The sequence below is a fragment of the Coccomyxa subellipsoidea genome (genome assembly GCF_000258705.1).
Source record: "Coccomyxa subellipsoidea C-169, whole genome shotgun sequence".
Classification (NCBI taxonomy): domain Eukaryota; kingdom Viridiplantae; phylum Chlorophyta; class Trebouxiophyceae; family Coccomyxaceae; genus Coccomyxa; species Coccomyxa subellipsoidea.
In genome coordinates this window covers 1,899,672-1,923,312 of record NW_005178037.1, presented here as the reverse complement: position 1 = coordinate 1,923,312, position 23,641 = coordinate 1,899,672, and the positions used below count along the sequence as shown (strand labels likewise).

Below are 23,641 nucleotides of genomic sequence, written 5' to 3'. Positions count from 1 at the left end.
TGCATCTGAGGCAAACCTTCCTCACCCACAAGCTGCTCGTTCAGATGAGGCCCATACACGTCGCTGGTATCCAAATGGGTGATGCCAAGCTCCTAGGCCCTGCAGCAAGGATGAACCCATGGACACGGGCGCTCACCTAATAGCATTTTGATTGAGCAAATAGTCAACAACTGCATTCTTCCTGTGTATGACAGCACTGCCGTCTGATTCAGAGCCAGAGTCTCCTGTAGTGCTCTTGTACGCGAAAGTCATCCCCATGCAGCCATGGTATTTAAAAAAAAAACATGGTAATTTCTTGCTTCTGTGATTGGGGATCTTGATTGTACTCCACTCTTCGTCCAAGAATTTGTAGCTACCCTTACGTAAAAAGGGGAGCAGCTGTGAAGCTTCCTTTCCAGAGGAAGCTTCTCAGTCCTTCACAGACGCATTTGCACAATTGCATTACTCGCCATGGGAAAGAAAATTTCCCCCATTATGTTCAGGGGATTGGGGTGTGCACATATACATGCTCCATCAACATTTCCAATTGCGGTGCCGCACAGTGCTCATGCTTGAGCTGCATTCAATAATTTCGTGCATTGCTCAATCTGTGAATTTACCAATTCAATGTTGCTTGAGAGTCCCCGAACAACACATCTGTCGAATGAATTACATTTCAGAACTATTGCACACTTTGGGAACCCGTGCACGTGGGCATTCATGTTGCCAACTTGTTTGAAACCCTGAACACACCAACTGGGATATTGCAACCAAGGTCCTACTCTAAGTTGCATGCATATGCCAAGGAGCCCATGCTTCAGAAGCATGCCGTGATCATCCATTGAATTAATAAGCGAATCTGCTGCAAACCCTCACAGATAGATTGCTCCGTGAGCAAGCTGGCAGCTGCTGTACCGTCTGCAATGCTGAAGCGAAGCACCATTTGCGTCATTGTTGCGCCTGCACATGAACAGCAGACAAGCGTAAGCAGCGTCCACAGAAAGGTGCATGGCCGTAACCGCCAGTGATGTGACATGCACCCACATCGACATCCAGCAGGCGCAGCAGCATGCTGATGTTTATGTGCACACTGAGCCCATCCTTGCACAAAGCCCAACTCAAGCACACCTCCAGGAGAGTATGAAGCATCATGTTAATAAGGATCCAGCAATACTGAGGCACAGCCTACCAGCGGCAGTGCAGGCATGGCACCGCCGATGAGACATGCACCTTGTAAACTTGGACCTTGAGCCATTCTGATCCGGGCCTTGTTGACATCAGCTTTCAGATACTTCTCAGCCTTAGCAGCCTTCATGCACTAAATAAACCCATACATGGGAGCCCAAGCCGGGCAACCTGGAGCCACAGACTAATTCGCAAACCCCCTGTCCTACTGCAGGATCTCCACACCGTACAGCAGCACGCCACAAAGCAACAGCTCTGCAACGCACCCCTATCTCCATCTCTGTAGTGACTCAAAAGAGATCCGATACGAGCCGAGACAGGGGCAGGACACACCTTGCCCTCGCAGGAGGCCTCAATTTCGGCCACATCCAGCGCCTCCTTATCCGCCAGGATGTCCCCCAGGGACAGCGTGCGCGCCAGAGAGTGCGACCGCGGAAACGACGACGACCGTCGCAGCGTGCTCGGCGCGCGGCCGGCCTCCGAGACGCCGCCGCCGGGGCCGGCAGTGCTGCTAGTGCCGCCGCCGCTGTAGGAGGAGCGCTTGAGGGACGGGCGCAGCCGCGGGCTGGGCTCTGCGCTGCCCGCGCTTCGCCAGCTGGCGCAGCGGCGCAGCGGCCGCGGCGTCCTGCACGGGTTTTGTGAGTCAGCACAAAATCGAGTGATAGTCGCCTAGAGCACGTGCTGCAATGATATATGCGCAGGGGATCTACCATCAGCGCTACTGAGATATGAAAGGGATATGCCGGCGACAATTGTTCAGGATTGAGGCTTTTTCTCTTTTTGGGCGTTGACGGCCGAAATGCCAGTAGAATTTTCTTCACTCCTGCTGCAGCTGGAGCCGCTGCCTCTTGTCTCTACTGCCAGACATGCTCGTAATGTTCTCCGCCATCTTTGGCATGCAGTGCTCTCAATAAATCCACAGATGAAGTCATGCAACTAAAGATTATTGTCTATGCGGAAATCAGTCACGAAAGTTTGAGGAAGCACAGAGGGCGGCAGCAACAGCAGGACGCGCCTCTGCTCGGTGACAGGCGTGACGGGGGAATCGGGGATGAACACGCGCTTGCGGGCGCTGATATTGCCGACAGAGCAGGAGGCTGCGGCTGCGTCGGCGAAGGAGGGGGTGGTTCGGATGATGGAGGGTGCCGGCACTGACATCTCACTCAGCTCCGGCACGTCCGGCAGCGCCAGTGTGCTCCGCGGCGTGCAGTAATCCGACTCCGTGTCCTGCGCAATGACAACACGTCTCTTTGGAAAGCTGCTGACAGTCTCCTGGTGCATGCATGAGAGATGACTTGCTGGCATTTCCTAAGTCCTCAATTTCGTGTGGGTACCTATCGCCTGTTGTTTCACCGCATCTTGGCATCATAGGAAGGGAGCAAGCTGGCTCACTGGAGGCACTTCTGGACCCGCCTCACAATGCCTCACAGCTGGACAGCATCGTTAGGCTGGAGCAGTCCTGCCTTAGATGAAACAGCTATCATGCTCTTTGCGCCTGTTCTGCTGCCTTAGAAATATCATATGTCTTCTTAGAAATTATTTGTGGTAACCATGCATTTACGGTGCCGGCGGGCAGCATTGTCCCATGGTAGCGATGCGCTCTTGCAGACTACTTTCGGCAGCACCTTGCATCACGTAGGAGCCCATTGCAAAGGAAGAAGGCAGAACTACTAGGAGCTCACCGCAAGGGAAAAAGTGGCCCCAGGAAAGGCAGTAACTTCGCGCACCGTGCCGTTGGGGGCGTGGTCGACGGGGGTGCAGGGCGAGTCGGGGGCGGGGTTGAGCACGTGGGGCGGCAGCGGCAGGCAGGCCTCATCGGCCTCGCAGGTGCGCACGGCGGCGGCCGTGGCCGGGTGCAGCACTGGGCGGATGGTGTCCACCACCCATGCCAGGCTGGCCGGCAGGCCCACCACATACAGCCGGTGCAGGCGGCCCGGATAGTGCTGCACAGCATATCACAAGGTGGCTCAATTTATCAGGTTCTCATTAGAACGAGTAAATACTGATCTAGATACAGTGATCATCTAATCAGCCTTGTTGGCTGGCATGATGTAATGTTTCTCTCTCTCTCTCACACACAAAACACATCAGCGTGAAAATTTCTGGCTGCATTTCTCTGCCCACATCAGTCTCCAAGACGAAAGAACAGCCTGATCAATATTGATGTGGCTGATGACCGATAAAAACACAGCAGAAAGGCAGTCTGCTGTGGCACAGACAGATGCCAACAACAGGGTGCCTTTAGCAGCAGACATTCCAAGTGGTATTCCGATGCTACAATATCTGCATGGCATGCTGCAGGGAGATCGGACCTGGTTGAGGGCGAGGGCGGTCTCCTTGATGAGCGTGACCTTGCGCGTGACCTGTAGCGCTGATGCGCCGCGCGCATCGATGACGGCCACCAGCTGATCCGGGCCCACCTCGTTGTCCAGCCGCCGCCGCACCGCCAACTCCACCTGAGGCCGCCAGCGGAAATTAGACTATCATATCTGACATCTAAAACTCCAGGACCAGCCCGGCAGGAAACATGCTAGACAGCCTGCCCATAGCCGGGCTTGACAGCAGATTATAGCGCGGTGTGCCACCATAGCAAGTCGCGCGTTGATGACCATGTATTGAGCTCTCAGCATTGCTTCAGGACTCTGAACCTTTGATAACCTTGGGAGTGGCAGCAGGTAGTGGGAAAGGTTTCAGAAAGATCTTAAGGTAGCAAAGAAGCAAGCTTGCCTGTGAGATGACGGCTTCTGCGGCCTGCTGGGCATGCTCTGTGCTCTGGCAGTCGTTGCACATCCTGGCCAGGTGCAGCAGCAGAATTGGGTGGCCCTCCTCGTCGCTCCCATGCCACTGGATCTGTGCATGCAGAACATCTGACATGAAATTCCTCACTGGACCACACATCAAGCATTGCAATGCTTCCCCTTCACACAACTCACCTTTAGGAGCAGAAAAAGTATGACGCATACAAATGGGGGTGAAGGGTGTGCTTGTCGCACGGCGCTTGCAGACAGGAGGGGGTGAAGGGCTCACGAGCTGGTCCCAGGGGTGCAGCTGCTGGGGCGTCATGAATTTCCTCTTCTGCCGCCACTGCAACGTTTCCAAAATGCCCTGTGCCGCCGCCTCAATTGCCACCGCACGCTCCTCCGGACTCGATGCCTGCACAAAGCGATCAGTCATTCCATTAGGCAGAAGCCACGGCAGAGATAGTGTTGCCTCTAAGATCAGATATTTGCAGCTTGCCTCCTGGCTGCACAGGCGCCCACCCATGATCTGATAGACTTAAATCTTCTAATCACAAGCTCTCTCGCAATCCATAGCTTGCACTGCTCATGCAACAAAAAAACCCTTCTCAGTCCCCACGATTGGTCTGCCCAGACATCTGCATGACTATTTGTACGACCATTGCATGACCATTTCCCAAACATCAACAATCATCCCCACAGGCCTGAGCTCGCTCGCCCTGCATTCATCCTAGGTGCTTTGCTGCCAGCTGCAGCTGCATACCGTTTGCATGTTATTGTTAGATAATGTCTGCTGCTCCTACCCCTGCACAGGAGAACGCAGCGCGCACCTCAAGCAGACCGCAGCTAGCGGCGTAGCGCAGAAGCTCAGCCTTGCTGCCGTCGAAGCGTTCCGGCGGCAGCTGCACTCCCTTGGCGTCCAGAACGCGCACCATCTCCGCCAGCTCATCCGCGTGCTCCGCCGCCCGGTGCGCCGCCAGGTGCGACGCGAACTCCGGCGCGCCCAACAGCGGCCGCCCCGGCAGCTGCTCGTCCTCTCCTGCCTCCGCTGCCATCTCCCGCAGCACCAGCACTGTGGCCCCCAGCAGATAAGAGTGAGAAGGAAAAATTCCATCTATCGAATAACATGGATTGCCCGACAAGCAATGAGTCTTGCAATACAGACTCCACCCAACGAGCAATGGGTCGCCCAGTAGAGAAGCCCTTGTTGGGCATTGACAGCAGTTACAATACATCTCACGATTCTTGCAGTAGAGAACCCACAATTGATCATATAGAGCATACCACCGGCAAAATGCAAGTATGTACAATGCCCCACGCCTCAGTGCTTTTACCACTGGGGCAGGATGTGAAGGCTCTGTGAGACTTTGCTTGCTGCTGTCACAACCATAAAGGGTTGACATGTGCAGGGGGTGGGACCAAAGAAGGGTCACCGCTCTCGCTGATGCTTCGCCTGACGGGCCTGGGCGGCCGGCGGGGGACGAGCAGAGCCGCAATCGTGCCACACACTCGGGACAGGAGCAGCGGCGCAGAAAAGGCCGCGACATCCTGCGCCGTCTTCCTCAGGGCCAGCGGGAAGCTGTCTAATACCGGCGGCCGTCTCTGCAGCAGACAAAGGCAGGCTCTTCTCAGAACCTTGCACAAAGGACACTCGAGCAAAGGTGAAGATCGCAGGGCTATCCTTGACATGCCAAAGAGTCACCTTTACACCTGGAAACTTCTGATCAATGACACAGCCGTAAAGCCGCTGGGACACAGGCTGGGATACCGATGCCTACAGCCAAGTGGCAATTCAAGGCATGAAGGTGGGCCTGGTGCCCTTCCCGCCTGAGGATGGCAAGGTCAGCAAGCCCTACTCAATTGAGACCGCGCACCTCATCGACAAAGGAGGTGCAGAACATGATCAACGGCGTGTACGAGCGCACACTGACGCTGCTGACAGAAAAGAGGGACCTGTGGAGAAGTTGCCTGAACAAAAGCCTGGGACCCACCATCCAGTGCGCGAGCAGGTCCGGCAGGGGCACGGCGAGGGAGAGCAGCTCGAAGGAAGCCACGGCCTTGGGCTGGAAGCGCCGCAACAGCGCCACCAGCAGCACCTTGAGCAGCAGCGCCAGCGCCGTCCCGTCCTTCACCGACGCCACCTGACGCCGGCCCAGCCGCCGCGCCGCAGCCGTCGCGCGCGCCAGGCCCCTCTGCCTCACATCCTGCGCAGCACACCAGCCCCATGAGACGCCATAGGTAGATAAGAAAGGAAGCAGGGTTGGCCTGTGCAAGCATGCATCTTGATCAAGATGGCGCCAATTATTCAGCGGTCTTGCACTATGTCTGATCTGACCATCGCTTCCATTGTTTATGTATTGCATGGTGCTTGGTGGTGGGTGCTTGATCTGCATGTTCAACACATGCAGATCAAGCACCTACAAAATAAAAATCAACGGCAATGTGCTGAGAATCAACAGCAGCAGGGTTAAATAACAAATGGCAGCCTGCTCAACACCCACTCCATCGAATCCTTGTGCAGGGCCCCTCACTAGCGCAGCAAAGGAAGTGAGGTGCGGGGTGCCAATGAATCCAGAGGATTGCACACCGGCGGGACCTCTTCCGGCAGGCGCTTTGCAAGGCTGCGCCAGGGCCATCTGCGCTTCTTGCCGCCCTCCGGCTCGGAAACGCTCGCGTCATCGGCTTCGGCGTCCGATGCAGTGGCGGACGCCTTGTCCCGCTGCTTCTGGAAGGGCAGGGGCAGCGGCTCATCGCTGTCACTGTCACTGTACGCCACGATGCGCGCCACCGGCCCTGAGTCATCTGGCACTATGCCCTCCCCTTCTTTCCCTGAGGCCTCTGACGCCTGCTTTGTGTCATCGTCGCTGCTCCTGCCGCTGGCCTTCTTGTCATCTTCTTCGTTGAACTCCCTCCAGATGCCCACCAAACCCCTTGCTACGTTTGCTTGCATTGTGTTCTTCTGCTCTGATTCCCCTTTCTGACTCTCTGCTGCTCTCTCCTTGGCCTCTCGCTCCTTCTGCTGCTTTGCTCTGCTTTCCTGACCCTTGTCTCTGTCGCTGTTGCTGTGCTGCTCTTTGTTGTTCGACCTGCCTGCAGCATCGTCCTTCCTGTGCCGTTCCTCCTTCTGACCCTCTGCCAGTGCCTTGGACTTGGCCTGGGCATCACCATCCTTCCCTCCCTTGTCACCCTTGCCCTTCTGCTCTTCACCTGAACGCTGCTTGTCAGCTGCATCCGATCCCTTGCTGGCGCCTATGCCAAAAGGGTTGCTGGCAGAGATTCCTGCAAACCCCGGCAAAGACCTGCACGCATTGCCACGCCTGTCAAGAGCGCTGGTGTGGTGATGACTACTCTGCAAAGGATTGCACAAGACTGTTCGATGCACAAAGCGTTGCCTTTACTGGTGAGGATTGTCATGGCATGCAATGAGAGAGATTGCGATTCCCAACTCAACATTGCACCTGCTTCTAGACATGCAGACATGCAGGTGTCTGTCAGGTTCCACTCAAAGGCAATGCCATGAATTACACAGCAGCCGGCCATACTTGTATGTTATTGAAATATTTGCAGTATTCTCTGCAGATTTCTTGCTCTATAAATTGAAAGGATTGCTACAAAACACTGTGCGTAGGACGTGGTTAAGGCAGCAGGTCACTCACCAGCGCACATTCCTGCGATTGGGCTGATCACTCCTTTTCCTTGAAGATGGGAAAACAAACTCAAAAGAGGGTAATGGGGGTTTCATAGCTGCACTATTTGACTGCAGCAAGGCTTCATCATCTCATGACGCAGGGCTTGGTGCCTGCTGCGGACTTCGATGGTGTTTGCGTCGCTCCTCCAGAATGTTTAGCAGTTCCTGTTAGCATCCGAAGCAACCAGAAACACATCTGCGGCATCAAAGTCCATGCGATGCCATTTCTCGGGGATGATGTCGCACGTGATTGAAAATCCAAAAACGTGCTGGGACAGCTGCCGGCACCTGCGTTCTTGTGGCCAAGCGATGATGCCTTGAACCGAGGACACTACTCCTCCATTTCACTGTACAGATATTTAATGGATACATAGTTACCAGACATGGCATTATTGTCCAAATTCAAATGATTGACCTCGACCTAGGCACACGTCCGACGAGAGCACACGTCCGATGAGTCATTAGCTGCCAACTGGCGCCAGCTGCAGCTTGGGCTTTGGATGCACACTGTGGCATGACAACGACAACAGGCTCACATGAGGGCATGAGCATGCTGGCCCGAGATTGAGTAATAGATCATAGAGAAGTAAGCTGCCACCTTGCTGTATACGCAATATTGATGGCTGGGCCATGATCGAATCTAAAGCTGGGCCCCGGGGAACGTTCCCAATGGCCGTAAGCTTGTTACGATCCCCACTGTAAACAATTGCGGTGCACATTTTGGACCGGAACGAGGGACAGCACAACCGATCCCTTAGACGAAAAGAGCCTCAGGGGGCCTTGGACAGTTGGTCAGGCGCCGGGAGCGGACTGCGGCCGTGACTTGGCTGCGTGCGCATGCGCGCGCGACTTCCGGTGCATCAGCTTGAGCTCCTCTTGCGCATCCTTCTGTTTCTTGGCCTCTGCCTCGAACGCCTTCTGCCGCAGCTCCTCCCTGCTCGCACATCCAACTCACCACTGATTCACCATGACATCATGAGCTTGCAACTGGGCCTGTAACCCTCCCCGCCCTCATAATCACTGCATTGGCTTCGCATCTATACCGCGGCATGCATGCATGTGCTAGAGGGCAGCACCCAGTCCAAAAACTGTCAAGCACCTGCGGAAGCCTTGGGGCAAAGGTTACTGGCGTGTCTTCTCTGCTCATTTCTTCACATGCAAGAACCTTGGGACTGCTCTTGCGGCCTTTGATCTGAAGAGCTATATTGAGAACTTGGAACTTGAGAACTATATTGAAAACTTTCTTGAGAACTCTATTCTCAAGAACTTCCTGTCTCCATTCTATGGTGACAAGGTGAATCTCGCATGTAGAGCAGTGATCAGGAGGTGTCCCGAATGATCGCATTCCTGCAAAAGGCATGTGGAGATACTGCAACAGGCATGTAATATAGGCATCTCACCTGTTGCGCACGCGGCGCTCGCTGTCTTCGACGAGGCGGCTGTAGAAGGCGTCGGCCTCAGCGGGCGACAGCTGCTTGCGCACCGGCTCAAGCGCGGCCAGCGCCGCAGCCGATCGCTGCTCCCGCGCGCGCACATCCGCCTCCGTATCCCGCACGAACCGCTGCGAACGCACCGCCCTGCAAGCCACATGCACAATTTTTTTTCCATGATATAATCATGTCGTGCCTGTCATCGAGCAGTCGAGGATAGCAGTGGCATCTATAGTGACAAGTATAGAGGAGGTGATCACTAAAAGGAGGTGATCACCTCCTCTCATGAGGCTCATGCGAAAAGCTTTTCTTAACTACCTATTCACCTAGTTACCTTAGTACCTCTAGTTACCTTAAGTACCTTTACTTAAGTACCTATTCACCTAGCTGGACAGGCGTCTTTCATTCGTTCGTCTGAATTTGCTTCTCCCAGGTCGTCAGGCTCAAAGCACTGATGCCTCCTTTAACCAGCACATTTTGCTTGCATCAACAGTGCGTTCATATGTTGCACAGGCTGTCACTCCATAACCCGCTCACTTCAATGTTGATTAGCAGAGTGCAATGACTAACGGCACATTTTGTCCACCATTTCTCAGTGCATGACATAGGGGTGGAGGCTGAGGCACCTGTAGACGGCGAGCAGTTTGCGGGCGCCCTTGAGGTGCTCCAGGTGGGCAAGTTGGTCTTCCCGGCACTCCTTCAGCAGATCCACGCTCTCCTGCAGCGGGCTCTGCTGCTGCTCCGCTGTGCCCTTCAGGTTGTCGGCCTTGGGATGCCTCTCTATGTACCAGTGCTGCAGGCTGTCCAGCCCGTCCCCCCTGCAGCCATCACTTTCTGCTAATGTTTCAGGCATGCTAATTTCTTCGGTAATTTGTGTTGCTATGTCCGGAAGCAACCTGCTGGTGGGTGTTTTATTGCGTGAGTCGCAATGCCTGGCGCAAGCATGCACAGTCAGATCAACTGAAGGAGGAGGTCAAGCACTCTAGATGACCCTTACTGATCATGACTGCCTGATCCTCTTACTCAGAAGATTTGAGTTGTCATGCCACACCGTGCATTTCCATCCTTCCACACACGGCCACACTTTGCGGCATTTCCTCTCTCAGGCAAGGTGACGCAGAACATTGCAATCAAGATGAGCCCTGCCGGGCAGTCCAAGAATCTGCACAGGTGCCGTGCACTGGCAGAACATCTCTCAGCAGTAGAGCTCGCCCGAGCTCTGCCCCAGCTGGCTGGGGACATACACAAATTGAGCACCCTGCCCATGGTTGACTGGGTCCTGCTTGGATCTGGCGACTCCATCAAGGGGTAAGATCCGTGGCAGCGTCCATTGCGGCTTGCACCTTACCTAAGGTAGGAACAGCAACTAAATTTGAATAACTTTAGAACTCACCCGAAGGCCGGCGGCTGCTCGGCGGCCCTGGCCGACGGCGCGAGTGTTCGGCAGCGCTTTGCAAACTCCTGCAGCGACCGCGCGCGCGCCAGCAGGGCGTCCAGCGAGGCGTCCATGTCAGCAGCCGCCACCTCAGCGGGCTCCCAACCGAGGGAGGTAAAGTGTCGGCGCGCAGCTTCAACGTCGGCCGCCTCGCGCTGCTCCGCGGTGAGTGCCGGCTTGTGGAAGCGCACCTGCCGGCCCTCCGGCGCCTTGTCGCTGTACTGCGTCCGCTTGAACCTGCGCACCGAGCCCTTTCTCTCTTGTGCTTTTGGTCACCGCCTTTGTGCAGGCTTCATTCTGAGAATGATGAGAATGCGAGATCCCCTATTGCTGAATCAAATATGTGGAAACACAGGATGCAATCTTGTTACAGTAGCTCAGGTGAATCACTAGTAAGCTTATCTTATTGTACAATTCGGCGGTCGTTAGCATGTGAATTTGGATAATCTCTTGGTCTTACCAGTCCTCGGCAAGCTCCTGCAGACGGGCGTCCCTGGTCTCTAGATCGCTCCTGTAGCGCTGCATGAATGTGGCTGACCGGATTAATGCTGCCAACTTGCGCCCCCTGCCGGCCCTGGACCCCTTCCGAACCGCCTCGACCTGCGTCACGCACAAATGCACGCAAAGAGTGAAAGCATGCGCTTGGAATATTTGTCAGTAGCCAGGAAGCTTCCTCGACGAGTCATCGCTTCCTCAAGGATGACTCATAACACTTTTAGTAGGCTACAAATCAATTGTCCATGTTGGGCCTGAGCAATAGATGGTTATTGTACTCAAATAGAACTGTTATGGCTAGCCGCTTTGGTGAGCGCATCCGCCAAAGCTGCTTGAAAGTATTATCTGGCCATGCCAGTCATATTGCTTTAAGCACTTGCAGGGGCTGCCAGGACGTGGCATGGCACGCACACCTGGGTACTGCTGAAGCCGAGCGCCTGTTTGCAGCGCTCTGCAAGCACCTCTAAGGCACCCTCCCTGGTCAGCGGGGCGGGTACCTCCTCCCCACCGCCATTTTCAGCTTCCTCGGCTGTGGGCTCCGCTGCCGAGGATGGAACATCGGCAGACCTGGCTGAAGGAGCCTCAGGCAGAGGCATGTGGGAGGATGAGAGCGCGGCTGCTATGTCGGCCATGTCCGTGCGGGAGGCGGCAAATTCCTGCAGAAACTTGATGTCCTGGGCCTCTGTGTTCCTAGCTGAGTTCTGCCCCCCGCTCTCCCTGCTGTGGATGCGCTGCTTCTCTTCCTGCGCAGCACAGTGCAGCACCTTTTGACCGCCTTCTGCAATACCAAATGCCATGTGTATCAGTGATGCTGATTCAGCACGCAAGATGGCCGCATAAGAGCAAAGGCAACATGCACGAGGTTGGTGGTAGGTCCGCATTGAGAATGAAAGCAGACCTGCAATTTGTGCTTCCGGTACTGCATGTCAGCCTCCAGACGTTGGAGGAAGGGTGTCATGTCAGCTTTATACGATGCAGCTGATTGCTTGGCACTTTGTGGCCTTGACAGTACATCAATGCCCTGCAAGCCAGCATAACAATCGCTTCACTGTCAACCTCGCGCTTTTGCATGATCCTGTCTTTATAACATTTGTGATCTGACGGGATGTAGATTGTGCAGAGCAATCCTGTGCAGCTCTCACCTGCATGGTGGCTGATCCAAGTCCACCGCTGGACAGAGACTGCCTGCGGACTCCTGTCGGCTGCCACGGCACAGTCCCTTGCCTGCAGGCCCCACGCAACATCACAATACTGCATACAAAACACAATTTGCCAGAGAGCAGGTCGGGCAGCATCATACAGAGTGCAGCCAAGAGGCGCACATGCAGTGACTTGTCAAAGCGGCAGGCAAGGCAAGCGTGCCTGTCAATGCCATGGGCGTGACTGCCGCCGCCACTCTGGCTGGCAGCGCTGCTGCGGCTGCGGTCCAGGGCAGTCAGCTGCCCCTTCAGCCTCTGAATCTCCTCCCTCGCCAGCGCCACGTTCCGCTCTGCCTGCCCCGCAGCCCTGCACGCAGACATGTATGCAACTGATAAGCAATCTAAACGAGATCAACTTGCCTTCACCTTGATTGCATGCATCTGGTGCATCAGCTCTGTGTTTTGAATAAGCAAGCTACATTTATAGGAGGTTGCCTCAAACAGCAGCACTCCAATCCAAATGCAGCCAGACCCTCCAAGCACCCTTTTGCAGGGGAGGGTCATATAAGAAATTACAAGGGAGGCTGGAAGGGACAGTGGGAACGCATGCTTGGCGCTATACTCATGTGCCCATGGGTTCTCAGACCACAGAGCAGAGGGATGACAAGAACAGGAACAGAAGGGTGACAGAGACAGGATTGGGCCAGCGGACATCAAACGCAGCCAGACACCCCATGCACAATTTCGCAGGGGAAGGAAAAGTGAAAGAGGCATGAGGGAGGGAACGCACGCTTGGCGCAGAGCAGCGCGTGCCCTGGCCTTGTCTAGGTGGCGCTGCAGCAGGCCACGCTGGTGCTCCACTGCAAACGGGTTGCCAAGATTTTTGCCGTCCCCCCTGCCGCTTGTAGCAGCCTGCTCACAATGCAACAATCTTTATCTGTCTTTACACAGCCTCCTCACAGATGCACAACATGTTTGTTTAGTGGTCTATTTTCACAGGCAATAAGCAAGCAGCGTGCCGTGTGACAGCCGCTTCTCTAAAAGTCAAAGCCAAATAATGGAGATTGTGTGAAAGTCTATTGTCGGGCTGGTGCGGAGGGCTACTCACAGGAGAGGGCTGTGAGGATAAGGGGCTGCCTGTCTCGCTGGTCCCGCTATTCCAGTGCCCCTGGGGGCTGCTGGCTGGAGGGTGCGCTCTCAGGTCCTGGATTGCCATTAAAAGGCCCCTCCTGTGGCCAAGAGAGGGAATTGCCAGGTCCACCTGGGACACAAACACAGGGTCTTCAAATGATTCAAGTTGATGCGAACAGAACATCCTTTCTCAGCAAAGCAGGAACGAGGATTACATTTTCTGGACTCTTACACTGTTACTTATATTGTTCGGCAGAAACGAAAAACCGAAGCATGACAGGTCAAATCTCTACAAGGATACTTCATGCAGTATTCAACCTTGAGGTGGGTGTCTGTGAGCTGCAGAAGCAGGGGACCGGCAATGGAATGGTGCAGGAATCTTTTTCGATACTGCCCAAGCCCCAGGTGTTCCACCCAGTCACACACTTCCTTCGCACCCCAGCTCTCCACCGGCTCTTGCATCTGCTGCCTCACAGCTTGATCCAAACGGTCCTTGTACGCAGCAACCTGAGATCATAATTGCGTTTGTGCGGCATCAATGAAGCATGACAGTCTTGACGTTTTGCAGTAGAACTGTGACGTCATTTAATTTATCACGTGTTCAATATCACAGCTTCAAGATTTTCTCATGAATGGCCAGCAAAGCAATGAGAGTCACCTGTCGTTTTGATGCTGACGTTGGTCTGCCATTAGGGATCTGCAGCGCTGGCAAATGCCAGGATGGAGAAGCAGATCTTGATTGTGAGTCCGCTTTTGATGAATCTTGATCAGTAGGACCACCAGCATTGTCGTGATCAGCTTTTGTGCTCTTATCTTCTCTGGTGTGCCCATTTCCCAAATTTGCAAGAATTTCTTCAACAGCACCAGCGTCTGCATTGTCCACACACTGAGCTCAATGAGAACGCGGTCCCTTTGGGGCCCCAGCTGAATGACAGCAATCTGCATACTCTGCCAGGCCAGCCAAGAAAGGTATCAATGCCAAGCATGAAATCAACCTCGCTTGCTTACCCTGTTGACCATGATGGACTCCGTTGGTCTGCTCGGGCTGGTGTTTCTCGTCACTGGCAGGGTCCTGCATGTTTGTGCTGGGTGAATCTTTGGGTTCACTGGTGCTGCTGCCCCCTGTGTCTGGCTGCGCTGGGATGTCCAGTGCATGGTTGCTGCCTTCCATCAGCTTCTGAGTAAGTGCAGCCATCTGCATCATGTGGCGAACGGCTACAGCCTGCTGCTCTTGCACTGACAGCTGTTGGTACAGCTGACTTGATTGCAAGACTGACCACTGCGCTGTGGAAGCTCCGCTGTCCAGCTGCTCAGGAATGCTGCTTTCCTCTTGGTGGTGAGGATGCATGCCCGCTGTTTGGGCTTCAATTTGTTTTGTAGGATACTCCTATCATACAACTGCTGAGTCAGTTTCTTGAGATGCAGCTTTGCAAGTAAAGAAATGTCCTGCATTTAGAGGAATCTCAGGCCAGGCACTGCACCTCTCCGTCGCTGTCTGTATAGATCTCCTCATCGCCTTCAAAGTCACTCTGCGAGAGGAAGGAAAGCCAAATCGATGAGAGGAAGCTTTCCCATTGATGATTGCAGTTATGAACGCAGAACATCTCTATCCAAGAAGAGGGGTGGGATGAACCTCATAAGACTCCACGTCATCATCTCTTGTTGAGTTCATTGAAAACTGCAAGTTCTTTTCGGTTAGCCAAATCTAGATCTATGCACGCCGAGCCTGTCTTTTATAAGTCAACTTACGATGGGGTATTCCATCTCGATGCCATATTGCTCCTTGCCCACTTAAACAATATGCACATTTTGTATATATATATTTCTATTGTCATTGACGAGACATTTAAGATATTTCCTGCCACCAACCATCACTTGATGCCTCCATCTTTTCATTTCTGGTGTTCTTTTAATAGAAACATGCTGGTCGGACGATGGCGTTCCTTTTTGCATGCTGCTGACTCACTAGCCCGTGTGCACATTTTGCAATTCCAACTAAATTCAGCGTTATGCATCAGTACAATACCGTGAATCGAAGTCTGTTGATGCAAGACAAGAGACTTGCAGTGGCAAAGTGCGACCTGGATCGTGTGCACTTGTAATCTGAAATATTGTCACCGAAATTTGTTTTAAGTCTTGTCTCCTGTTGCCGTCTTTCGATCCTGATCTGTTTGTGTTTTCTTTTGTAAAAGTACCACCGAGGAGAGATCGTGCCCATTTGGGACATGAATGAGCCCTTCGACTACTTGCTGAAAGTAAGTGCAGCTTTAAGGAAGCTGTGTTGTGCATTCCAGGAGGAGGCCCTTTTTGTGATCCTGAGAGTGATCATCACAAATTATAATGGTGTTGTTGTTGCACAACGATATCAAAAGATTTTCTATCATCACAGGTTCTGCTGGTGGGCGATTCCAATGTGGGCAAGTCCTCCTTGCTTCTGCGTTTCACCGCCGACACATTCGAGGACAGCGTTGCACCCACGATCGGTGAGATCTTCCCTGCCGTACCTCTGTGTACGCCGAGTGGGTTTACACTCGTCCTCACAATGTTATATCACGAGGAGAAGCTGAGTGGCTTCAATATTGTGCAGGTGTCGACTTTCGGCTGAAGTTCTTGACCGTGAATGCGAAGCGCTTGAAGTTGACCATCTGGGATACAGCTGGACAAGAGCGCTTCCGCACACTCACAAGCAGTTACTACAGGGGTGCACAGGGCATTGTCTTTGGTAGGTAACCCCACGCACCTTCTCGCCCTGCACCTTCTGGGCATAATTGTCTTTGATGACGTTGTCTCTCAAGTGCAAAATTAATGTTTGTGTGCTGCAGCCCCTTATCAGATTCCTGTGTGTGCAGCCTATGATGTCACGAGGAGGGAAACGTTCGAGAGCATAGAGGACATCTGGATGCGGGAGGTGGACATGTACTCAACCGTGGACAACGCGGTCAAGATGATAGTCGCCAATAAAGTGGACAAGGTGTGCATCTCTCCATACTGCATGCACTGAGGCTTGCTGTGGCGCTCACCCTCTGTACTCCTCAACATACCCAAGTCAGTCTTGGTGCATTATAAGACACGAGGCCTGGCAGTGAAAATGCAGCTTTGGGCGGCAACAATGTGGGGGGCAGCCTCACGAGCCGTAAGTTCATATGCCGTGTGCATTGACATCGGCATCTTTGCCCACCTTGCAGGAAGCAGAGAGAGAGGTGAGCAGAGCGGAGGGTGCGGCGTTCGCGCGGAAGCACGGCTGCCTGTTTGTGGAGACGAGCGCCAAGGCGAATATGGCAGTGGGGCAGGCCTTTGAGGAGCTGGTGATGAAGATCCTGGACACACCCAGCCTGCTCACTGCATCCAACAGCTCCCGCCTCAATGTGGGGGGCTCCAACAGCCGCACAACGTCCTCCTGCTGCTGATAGCTCTGTCAGGGGCGCAGCAACAGAGAGCCTCAATGTTGGGGGCTCCAACGGCCGCACAGCATTATCCTGCTGCTGACACCTCTGTCAGCGGCGCAGCAACAGAGAGGCTCAATGTATAAATCCTGGGCACTACCACGAGGTGCTGCATGCTCTGAAGGCGCTTCAGGGGTTCCCTAGTGCCCCTGGCCTCAGCGGAACATTGATTACTCACGATCTTGATCATGGGTGGGGAGCATGGGTGAGAAATTTGGCCTTATGTCGTGCGCTCAGTAATTCATGCACGCGCTAGCTAGCTATATATAGGAAGGCGCCATGGGATGAATTGGGCGGGCATTTTGTATAAGGAGTTGCCATGCTTTGCTCATGTCTTCCCTTGCTAAGTAGTCCTATTTGATCATCGAATTATATCAGGGTGAATGTTCATCAGCCGATCACCGATGTGCTCCAACAGCTAAGTGCTCTTGTAATTTACTAGCTATAGGCATTAAGCCAGCAGGTAGAATTATGTACAGTCCTTACGTTGAGGTACTCTTGAGTGAGTCACTTCTACAACACATGCGCTCTGGACTGGCCCGATCGGCCTCATGATCATGAGTCGATCCTTTAAGTAAAGTCGACCCTTATAAGAAACAGCAAATATAAATAGAATACCATATAGTATGGCGTCAGGCATATGGCCATATATAGTGCCTTACTGTACTGCCCGTCTCAACTAGTCTGCTTGCCACCTTGCAGATGAACCTTGCAGATGCAATCGTCTTCTTCAAGACAAAGACACATTTTGCCCATACACATATGCAACATGCTGTGCCCATGACACTCTCCTCTCTGGGGGCTTAATCTGGACACAAGGAATAATTAGTTCAAACCGCGAATCTCCAGCTGAAAGGAGCCAGCTCTGCCCCTGCGATTCGACGTGCTATCATCACGCGAAGGAACACACAAGAAAATACATATTCTGGGGTAGGCATCGCCTTCCTATAAGAAGTGGAAGGAGGGTGACGAAAGGTAAGGAAGGACAATGTCTAACGTAAACGCTTGGAAGGGCGTGTGGCTCCTCTTGTTGGCCAGCAATTTCACCGCGGAAAAGAGCCACTTGTCCGTTCACATGACCTTCACATGCTGTTGTTCGCAAGAAAGTCCAGACGCCGGCTAGGGCATGAGTACTCATCCGTCCAAATTGTGCAGGTTAGCAGACAACGTGCCACCGCGCAATCCTCTCTGCGGTACTTCTTTTGGCAAATTGAAGCTTTCCTTGATCTTCCTGGGCCCCTGACGCCAAAGAAGACTTCAGGATGAGGGCCGCGATCCTCCTGGCATGTCTGTGCTGCCTGTGTGCGGTGGCGCTGGGCGGCCTGCACAATCCACCCCATCCTATGGATCGCTTTCTATACGAGTCTTTCGCCGTGGTGATCGACCCCAAGGTCACACTGACGCTCAACAGCACGGTGCAGACCACCAGCAGCCAGAACTTCAAGCTCACCATCACCGGTGACCCCCAACAGCACACCAGGCCATACTTAGCTTATCTGAGTGCTCGATGCTACCCAATAAGCTTAGGTAGTTGCATGCGCTGATGGCATGTGTGTATTCTGGGAACAGGCGGCCCGGGCAAGGCCACAGATGTTGTGGCTCTGTACGCACCAGCCAATGCAGACCCGGCCACAGTGCTGTTCGTCAAGTACATCCTTGGCTCCCAGATCCCAGGCTACATTGGCACTGGAGCGGGCACATACACGTGTGGCTCCTATCTTTCTGCCGTTCAGCCAATCCTGGTGCATGCATAGTCGCTAATTAGAAAATTGTCCTCCACCTGCTGAGTAATGGGAATGCAGGTCCTGACTAAGCATGCCCCTGCTTTTGCCACTTAGCAGTCTACCTTTCGGCACACCCGGAGGGATTTTAACAGTCTGACAGATCCTCGTGTCACATGAGGTGACTGCTGTCTTTCTAAGGTGGGCCCTCCCTGAAAGCGTGCATGTGTGGGTTCAGGTTCACACTGCTGAACTTGCGAGCGGACTCCAAGTTTTCGCTCATCACCGGTGGACTGGGCTCCAACCTGCAGGCGCCAAACTTCACTATCGTAGCGCAGAGCCCCGTCATCACCAACAAGAATGTCAATGAGCCCACCCAGGTGAGTTGCAATGCCTGCTGGCTGACCTTTTGGACTCAAATGAAATGAATGCTCAGGTTTGGCAAAGATGGCTTGATGCCTCTGAAGCGGCAGTGGCCTCATCCAGATGCCTAATCAGTCATGAGGGCAGCTGGTAATCATTTCATGTGAGGGGCGGAGATTACGCTCCTGAGATCCTGGCGGGGATGCCAATATCAATGCAAGTGCAGAGGCAATTGCGCATTTGGGCACCATTGTTGCCGGAGTGCAACGGGCCATGCAGCGTAACAGTCAGTGGCTTTTCCGGGACTGTGCATGTGTAGGGACACCTGGCGGCGACGCGCGACCCGGGAACTATGCTGATCTCCTGGACAACCAAGAACTCCGCAGCGCCTACAGTCAAGTGGGGCCTGGCGCCTGGGCAATACACCGGCAGCAATGCAGGCACGCACTTATAAAGTACCCTAAAGGCTGTCAACAATTTCCTGCAAGAGTCTGATCCTCGAGAAACCCATCCTCGGCTAAAGTCAGAAGTGCGATGGTGGTCATGTTGCTTGACCGCTCTGTTGGCATCCTTGCCATGACAGAGCGTGCCGCGGGCTCCTGGCTCCCTGCCTCACTGGCTGTGCATGTATCTGTTTTGCGCAGGCACGACCAAGACGTACACCAAGGCTGATCTGTGCGCTGCGCCGGCCACGGGCACCGGCTTCTTTGACCCGGGCAGCCTCCACACGGCCGCCATGACCGGACTGCAGCCCTCCACCAAATACTACTACATCTATGGCTCAGACGTGCGCTGCTGAGACAAACAAACCTTCCAGATGATAAATTCAAATGTCATGCATTCTCCATAAGGTGTTGGCAGAAATGCTGGTGTACACAGGAGTCTTGGCTTGGGTCTGGCCAGCATGCTTGCTTGATGCACACATGAGGCAACTTTCAGACAGAAATGCTGCCGATTCTATCGGATGCTTGACACACACAGAAGTTGTGTGGTGAAACTCGGGAAAGTCCTGAGGAGTAACAGGGTTGGGCTGATTCGCTGTGGTGGCTGGGTGCAGGCTGACGGCTACAGCCAGGAGGCATTCTTCGTCAGTGCACCTGCTCTTGGGGACACCAGCCTTGTCAAGGTCTGGCAATGATCCTCTTTCTCCGAAGTGGCAGCGCTTAAAACTTTGTTGCAGAGATTCACTTGTGAGTGATGCTGCTTCTATTCTCTGGGCTCCTGAGAGAAGTGGTTGGTGTTTCTGCAGATCGTCATGTCAGCGGATATGGGACAGGTCCTTCTCTCTTTACCCCCAGACAGCCCTGAAGGCCAAACCTTAGTTCCTCTCGTTTGCATTGCTGCACAGCACATGGGCTTCCAAAGGGTCTCTTTTGTACCCATCTTTGTTTCGCATGCCAAGATAAGTACTTTGAAAAGATGTGAAAGATGCGGATGGCCTCTACAGGCTCAGGCAGATGGTTCCAACGAGCCAGGCCGCGATGAGAAGCCCTCGATTGCCGTCACCAACGGCATTGCCTCTGAGATTGCCAACGGCTACACTCTCAACATCCACAACGGGGACCTGTCATACGCCGAGTGAGGCCCCCTCTGCAACCACCTCCACCTGCCTTCCTACTCTTCCATACCTGCCTGAAAATTTGCCACCACGCACATCACACCAGTCTGACTAGCTCAGCACAACATGAAATAACTATGCATGTGATGAGTTTTGTGCGTTTGCTGTGCAGCGGTTTCCTGGCGGACTGGGACAACTACTATGAGCAGATCTCGGTCTACACCCGCTACTTGCCTTTCATGACTGTCCCTGGCAACCACGAGCGCGACGGTACACTCCCAGCCCCCAGCACCCGCTCCCACCGCTCACAATTTGCACACTTACACATGCATTGGTGTGGAGCACTGTTTCTCTTTGGAAAGATGGCTGCATAGGGATCTATACTTAAAGAGATCTTTACTTAAAAAATCACGTAGTCAGTTATTTAGATAAAGATCCCCCTGATAGGTGCGGAGATGGCTGTGCTGGGTGAATATTAACAACATGATGGTTCTCTGCAGGCGTTCTGACCGGCGATGCTTTCATGAACCCGGGCTCCAACGATGCACGTATGCACCTCTCCCCTCCCGCCATCAAACACCTCCTCCTAGATCTTGTTGCTCCTGCAATCTGCAAGATCTTGATCGAGCTGTGCAAACTCATCTACGTTTTCTTCATTCCATTCCTGCTGGGCACACAAGCTTCAGAGTTGACCCAATCGCCCAATCCTGAACAGCACAGTGCGTTGTGCAGGCGGCGAGTGCGGGGTGGTGTACGCGCGGCGGCAGTCGATGCCGCAGCAGCCGGGGCAGGACAAGTCGGTGATGAACAGCGCGCCGCTGGCCCTCGGAGTGCGCTCTTACTACTCCTTCGACTACGGCCCCATCCACTTCCTGCAGTACGACAGCGAGACCCCCTACCAGCCAGGCTCCCTGCAGCGCTTGTAAGCCCAGACACCTAGCACTCCCCAAACAAACGTCTTGTGCTGCCAATTCTTACTGCAATGATCGTCATCATTTCAGTCCACTTCCTGCCAATGCAGTGCAGAAGGAGTCAATCCACAAGAAGAAAGCGATGGGCAGTTGCCTCTTTGATCATGTGCACCTGTCTGGTCTCCTGTTCATCCTCTGCAATTGCCATCCGATTGAGCATGGCACCACATTGCAATACCAAAGACGAATTTTCAAGCTTTGCGACCTGCCAGGCAGCCCTTCTGCCCTGCCCTGGGGCTCGCACTACACATCAATACATCTCCTTTTTGTCATTCAGCTGCATGCGCACACCATTGTTGGTGACTCACTTGGCTGAGCTGGCGCACGCGTGGCGCCGCAGGTGGATAGAGAGTGACCTGGCGGCCGTGGACCGTAGTAAGACGCCGTGGCTGGTGGTGGGCGTGCACCGCATGTTCTACGCGGACTCCAGCGACTACCGCTCCAACGACGACGCCGACCAGACAGTGGCCGCGCGCATGCGCTCCTCCCTCGAAGACCTCTTCCGCGACGCCAAGGTGCAAGCTGCTGCACTTCAATACCTTTGGACCCCGGGTTCCAGATGAGCCTGATCCTGTTCCATGCCATCAAGACGGGGATGCCAAGGACCAACCTGTCTCAGTGTTGGGTATCCTTGCTGGGTAACAGAATTGTCTGGTGCTCTTAGGTGCAGAGTCTGCGCCGATTGTGATTGTCAGTTTGTGCTGGAAAGTTTGCTGTTGCCTTGAATATTAATGGGTGGCTCTTGTGGGTTCTGAAATGAGTTTTGTTCGTGCAGGTTGATGCAATGTTCTTCGGGCACCAGCATGCGTAAGCTCCCTGCCCGGCATTGCTCTAGTGCAAGATCATCTCTAGTCCATGATGGAAGTGCCTTGTATACCTGTCTGCATCGGAAGTGTCGCCCTATGTTCCACAGTGCAGTCTGGTGGCTGCATTACTGGGGGCATGCATTGCTGTATTGTTGTACTCAAACTCATCTGCTTCAGTGCATCTGGATTGGCCTCTGTGAAGCATTGCGTCATGCACATGTCATGATGAGTGCTTTGTAATTCAAAAAATTGCACAGGTACGCGCGCACATGCCCCACCTACAAGAATGCATGCCAGGCCAGCAAGGGCGAGGAGAGCACGGGCACCCTCAATTCCCTCAATGCCAACTCATCCACCCTCTACTACGAGCCTTCTGCTCCCATCTACTACCTCATCGGCAATGCAGGTGATGCTGTGGCAACTCGGCAGGCAGACGGCAATGTAGTGTCAAACCTGCAAGACATTGCTTGAACGGCTGAAAGGAGCAGACATTTCTTTGCAAGCAATGCCCAAGAATGCTGACATTCTTATGTGGCTAGGGGCTTTCCTGAACATGCACGGAACTATTACACTCAATCGCATGCTGGATGAGTGGACTTTTGATGAATGGATCTGACATGCGTGGCACTGCAATGCAGGCCGCCTGCTGAGCACGGCAGACTTCCTGGAGGACCCGCAGCCGGCCATCTTTGCCAACATCAACCTCAAGTACGGCTACCTGCGCCTGCGCGCCAATGCCACCGCCCTCATCACCGAGGTGGGCTGCGGCTACTTCTCATATTCTCCAAGGTCCTTACATGCATGTCACCGAATACCTTTAAGGAGTCTCTGACAATGTACTGTCCATGATAGCAATGGTTCTTTGGCCAGGACAGTGGCCAGCTCAATATGTGTTGGCAGAGAGTACACTAGTGCCAACATAATATCAGCAGGTTCAAGCTAGGGATGCCAAACCTGGTAAGTGTTGCTGGCATAAAGTGAGTGGGTGTGGGTGCAGGCTGTGGAGGCTCCATCTGGAATCGTCTTTGACACCGTCACTATTGTGAGAATTTTTTCCACCCTAGATAAATTTGTGCACCTAGGGATCCATGCACATAGCATCAGAAGGAATGTCAACTCAAAACACAACTGCAGGATTGTCATCTCCCATATTAGTATACTTAAAAAGGTCTGATTAAATTTGCCTCAATGGTTGTGCATTGAATGCAGGTGAAGAACAACGAGACAAGCCTGGCTGCTCCCACCAAGCATGAGCTGGTGGCAGGCGCACTCACCAATCTGACCAGAGATGTCATCAGCCAGCCGCTGCAGCTGCCGCATGCACTTTCTGACCTCAGCTCAGCCATCAAGGGATGAGGACTGCGGGCACAGCACATCAGCAGTGAGCAGCAGAACGCCCGCGTTTGAGATCAGAATTACAGGCGTCCTCTTTCACATCTCCCCGGTCAGCACTCTGTCAAGATGCATTGATCTTGGCGGCAGTGGCTCAGCTGTGTGAGTCTGGTCAATTCAGACATTCTTTACATCTCCTGCCAGCGGCAAAGGAGAACATATTTGCG

The 23,641-nt window shown here is 53.6% G+C and overlaps 3 protein-coding genes across 3 annotated transcripts; 2 read left to right on the top strand and 1 right to left on the bottom strand.

The window, feature by feature from the left end:
- Positions 1–1,497: 1,497 nt before the first annotated feature.
- On the bottom strand, positions 1,498–13,682 carry COCSUDRAFT_65802 (hypothetical protein; the record flags this gene model as incomplete). The annotated part of the gene is made up of 21 exons (XM_005648714.1): positions 1,498–1,789; positions 2,168–2,391; positions 2,892–3,107; positions 3,477–3,620; positions 3,904–4,014; positions 4,192–4,317; positions 4,733–4,974; positions 5,336–5,504; positions 5,777–6,106; positions 6,490–7,201; positions 8,402–8,524; positions 8,991–9,167; positions 9,647–9,838; positions 10,414–10,692; positions 10,916–11,055; positions 11,364–11,693; positions 12,093–12,174; positions 12,283–12,456; positions 12,880–13,001; positions 13,198–13,350; positions 13,539–13,682. Coding segments are annotated over 21 exons (4,482 nt in total), but the record flags the coding sequence as incomplete, so codon positions are not given.
- A 1,763-nt stretch (positions 13,683–15,445) lies between these two features.
- On the top strand, positions 15,446–16,627 carry COCSUDRAFT_41496 (small rab-related GTPase; the record flags this gene model as incomplete). Its single annotated transcript, XM_005648713.1, has 5 exons — positions 15,446–15,475; positions 15,610–15,703; positions 15,808–15,942; positions 16,070–16,191; positions 16,406–16,627. 5 exons carry the CDS (start codon positions 15,446–15,448, stop codon positions 16,625–16,627), a joined length of 603 nt encoding a protein of 200 aa, XP_005648770.1.
- Positions 16,628–17,925: 1,298 nt separating this feature from the next.
- Positions 17,926–23,438, top strand: COCSUDRAFT_62733 (Metallo-dependent phosphatase; the record flags this gene model as incomplete). Its single annotated transcript, XM_005648712.1, has 16 exons — positions 17,926–18,121; positions 18,233–18,368; positions 18,623–18,764; positions 19,067–19,141; positions 19,331–19,534; positions 19,805–19,873; positions 20,195–20,325; positions 20,478–20,575; positions 20,806–20,853; positions 21,038–21,227; positions 21,617–21,791; positions 22,052–22,083; positions 22,340–22,488; positions 22,721–22,839; positions 23,080–23,124; positions 23,292–23,438. 16 exons carry the CDS (start codon positions 17,926–17,928, stop codon positions 23,436–23,438), a joined length of 1,956 nt encoding a protein of 651 aa, XP_005648769.1.
- Between the last annotated feature and the right edge of the window lie 203 nt (positions 23,439–23,641).